The sequence below is a fragment of the Loa loa genome (assembly GCF_000183805.2).
Source record: "Loa loa unplaced genomic scaffold supercont3.194, whole genome shotgun sequence".
In the NCBI taxonomy this organism is placed as follows: domain Eukaryota; kingdom Metazoa; phylum Nematoda; class Chromadorea; order Rhabditida; family Onchocercidae; genus Loa; species Loa loa.
In genome coordinates, this window is record NW_018108374.1 from 22,798 (window position 1) to 27,207 (window position 4,410).

At 29.3% G+C, this 4,410-nt stretch overlaps 1 protein-coding gene across 1 annotated transcript; it reads right to left on the minus strand.

Annotated features, from left to right (window-relative positions):
• Window positions 1-2,987: 2,987 nt before the first annotated feature.
• On the minus strand, window positions 2,988-4,410 carry LOAG_10551 (hypothetical protein; the record flags this gene model as incomplete). Its single annotated transcript, XM_003146075.2, has 4 exons — window positions 4,321-4,410; window positions 3,955-4,084; window positions 3,432-3,641; window positions 2,988-3,214 (listed from the first exon to the last, which is right to left on the minus strand). The coding sequence occupies exons 1-4, from the start codon at window positions 4,351-4,353 to the stop codon at window positions 2,988-2,990; spliced, it is 600 nt and encodes a 199-aa protein (XP_003146123.1). The 5' UTR covers window positions 4,354-4,410.

Here is a 4,410-nt window from a genome sequence, read left to right on the forward strand (position 1 = left end):
AGCATTTTGATTGAATTTTATTAAATACCATGGAGCAATTATAATTATAGAAAGTAATAAATGGATCTAAACTTGAACTGCAATATTTACAGCATGTGAAAAAACTGATAAAAGGTATGATACAATAAGCAAAACATTCAGTAATAAGAAATAATGATTTAAAATAATAGCGTTCATTGAATGGATGCAATGATGCAGAAATAAAGCTAATTATTTAGTAAAGTTACGCTGTTGTTTTGCCTGCTAATTTAGCCATAAATTATAGATGAAAAGAATATCAATGAAATCAAAAATGAAAAAATTAGCTTCGAAAATGCATAATTATGCATAATTATAAAGGATATAAACCGAAGTCTTTGGCATCTTTTCGAAAGACAAAAACGGAATAGCTTAGTTGAGTGAGCATGAAATTCACTCAATATTTTCGGGAGAAAAAAGGCAAAACTTGCAACGCCTATAAGTTTTACTTTTGAAAATGTCTTAGGTTGATTTCTCAATCTTTTTGGAATTAAATTTAAATGTCAGAAAAATCTTTTCAAAATCAAATCGATCAAAACCAAATTAATCAATTGAAATGGAAACTGCTAACATGTATGAGTGATTAAAAGTAACAAAATTGGTAAACTTCTTAATCATCACTTTTTCTTTAAGCAACAGCATTTCTTGATAGCAGTAAAAATAAACATAAAAGAAAATTTCATTAAGATCTTAATTCAAATCATCAGGTGTAATAGCATTCTATTTAATTCATCCATTAATTATTAGTCCATCTCTCATATATCCTGATATCATAGCTGATTCTGAGATACGGTATTTTAGTGAATGAAATAAGTTGTCGATAGCTTTTATTGTTTAAGGGAAGAGAGCAATAATTCAGAATTAGAATGATCACAAAAATATCATTAAATTAAATAGCATTTTCGTGAGTTTTTATACATTTGTGTGTAAAAATTGATTGTTCATTTAATAAATGGCATACATTTTACTTAATATAATACTTAAATTCCAAGAAAAAAATTTTCGAATGAATCTAAAGTAAGAAAAAAATGAGTAGGAATAATTGAATGAAGCCAACAAGTACAAGAATTGTTGTGGACAGTTACGATAGTATGTTACGATAGTACAAAAATGCGGGGGGATATAAGGCAGACCGATTATGATATATATATATATATCAGATATTTCCGATATCGGCGTTAAAATATTTATGGAACTTGATAACTTCAGATTTTACCTGGAAAACTTCAAGTTCTACCTAGACTAAATCTAATTTCAGGTATGCCTAAATCAAGTCTAATTTTATATATTATGAAAATATGAAGTTAGACTTGATAGACTAAGTTGCACCATCCAGGTTACCCGACAATAGTTTTTTCCAGCAAAACATCTTTTCTTATTTATTACTAAGATAGTAAAGAGAATAAAAATTCATTTTCCATGTTCGAAACAATTACATCTTAATTTGATTGTTTTTAAGTAAATTTATCGATTGCTAAGGAATTTATAAATTTAGCAAAATTTTTTTATCTATAACTTCCATGCTATTCTCATCAAATTTCTTTTTCTATTATAATGATGGAAGAATTTCAAACCGTTCTGTGGGAAAGTATGGAAAACTAAACACTACAAAAATGTTATAATGTTATAAAGGTATGAAATATTGAACTAAATGTGAAAATTTTAACGAAATATATATTATACATGAATTATGTATTTATGCTATAAAATGATATTTTTTCATAACATATTTTTCCTCCACAGAGAGAGAGAGTGAAGAATAAATTTTTGAAATAAAAAAAAAAAACTTTTAAAGAAGATGATAATTAGCGGAAAAATAATTAGCAAAAAATCAAACTGATAATAATAAAGTAACCGAAACCGATAAGTTTAACAAATAAAATGATTAGAAGATAGATATAGTGCTTTCTGACTAAATCATTTCAAGTTCAAACAACTGTTCCCTTCGTCATTGCAAATAGCAAAAATTGATTTCATATATGAGCAAAATAATGGGAAATGAGACGATGAATAATAATTTTTGTATTTGCAATGATGGGAAAAAAGCAACAAATGTAAATACAAACAAAATTATTTAGATGGGAAAGAGCGAAAAAAAAGAAAAGATAGACAATTTGTTTGCTTTATCATATTGATCCCTAAATGAATTTTTTTTTTAAAAAGAAATAAAAATAAACAAAAAAGAGAAGATGAATGCTTTCGACTATTGATTAATTTCATTTTTCGGTAATGGAAGAATACACTGTTGCCTAATTGGCCGCCTAAGTGTGGAGGATAAAACTATAAATTCTGCAGTGAAAGTGATACTTCCATCGTTGAATCACACGTGCACATACATACATACATACACACACACATACATACACATACTTCAAGAAAAAACTAATTGTTAAATGATTAACTGGAAATTTGGAGTTAATACTACTGAACATAAAAATGAATATAAATAATAACGAATGAATACCAAAAAAAAACGACCAAAAAACAGATTTATTTTCAAATATATGTGGTTTCTAGGAATTGCAAAAATCTGACAAAAAATGCAAAAAAGATTTGTTCATCATTACTATACATCATTGTAGAACACTATTACTTTTATAGGTTTTACAAAACTGGACGTTCATCATGGTATTGGAAAATCTTACGAAACTAATAATTAATCAAAACAAGCGATTAATTAATCAGTTTTTAAAATATAATACTAACTGTTGTTGAGAAACCTAATGCCCAATAAAACGTAATGAAAAGTCTAATGCTAAACAAAATCCTTTTATCAAAATGAATAACACTTATTTTTCTAACTTTTATGAGAAAAAATCTGGAAAAGAAGAAAGAAATAAGCAAAGTAGTCTATCCTAAAAATTCTCCTAGAAGTGAATAATAGCTATAGAGCTGATAATTTCGTCCATTCAACAATGAGAAAGTACAAAGTTCAAGGATTGTTATTGCATATATACGATTGTTAGTATTTATGTTAGATCAAAATATTCGATTGAAAATTGGCAAAGTTTTTTTCTGCTTCGCTTATTGGAAGCAAAAAGGTAGATAGAAACAAGCTTACGCATTTTTTCCGGTTTTTTCCGACCGTAACCATCACTGTAACCACTGCTACCACCACTTCGATAATCACTGTAACCATCATTACCTCTACCACTAGCACCATCGTCACGACTTTTTCCACCGCCAAATATTCCACCTTAAATTTTCTGACGGCTAAAAACTATGCACTGCAAAAAAACTGAGTATTACTTTTCGCGACATAACGGAATGAAAATCTTAAATGATGCAAATTTAATTCAGATTCAAAGCAAAATTTTAAGTACATAAATATGAGTATAACATTAGGTTTGACCATTGAAATAAACGAAATTATTTCGGATTTTGAGGATTCAACATTTGAAATAATTAATTACCAATTAGATCTCCAACCAGTTCCATTGCACCAGTATTTTTACCACTACGCTCTCTGTTTTCATTTCTATCACGATTGTCATATCCTCTCCCACCGTAATCAAAACCTTGACCACCTCCATAACCACTACCAAATCCTGCTCCACCATATCCTCGCTGATCATATCCATGACCGCCGTAACCACCTCCTTGATTGTATCCACCACCTCCTGCTAAAATTCATGCATCGAAGGTAGAAACTTTTAGAATTCCGCCCGTCATTTATGCAAGATATTGTCCTCAAGATAAAATGGTAACAGTTATCAATCCGATACTAAATTTCCTTAGATTTAAACGTATCAACGATCGATGCAAGAAGATACTGCCTAATGCTGGTAGCTATTCAATGGTACCTAAGGTATTTTTAGGTACCAAGTTGGTTGTCTTTCAGTGGTATCGTTCATACCGATGTTTGATCAATCCTTCAATCCTGCCTTATGATCTAAGTGTTTAAGCATTAAAAGAATGACTTTGCGAGAAAAATACCTCCATGGCCACCAACACTTCCTACCAGATTACCAAGAATATCGCCTGCAGTACCGCCAACTTTGTCACGAAGAATAGAGCCTGCGACATTTCCTATTAAACCACTAAATTCATCTTCACGTAGCTTAACCTAAAATGAGATTTTATGAAACAATTTTCTATAAAAACAGTGAATTACACTTAGAGTTATATTCAAAAAAGGAGATAATTTGCAAGAAAAATCCTCAAACTTTAGTCAAAATACTTCGCATTTTCAGAACAAAAATTTTCAAACACTTTTATTTCCATAGTAATTTCAACAAGTCTTGTTTTACATCTTTCAAAATTAATTTAAAAATTCAGATACAATGAAATAAACAAGCTTACCGCAACACATTCTTCTTCGCCATTATCATCCATAATTTTACGTAATACAATGATCGTTTGATCTCACGTACGATCACGGAAAATCTATAA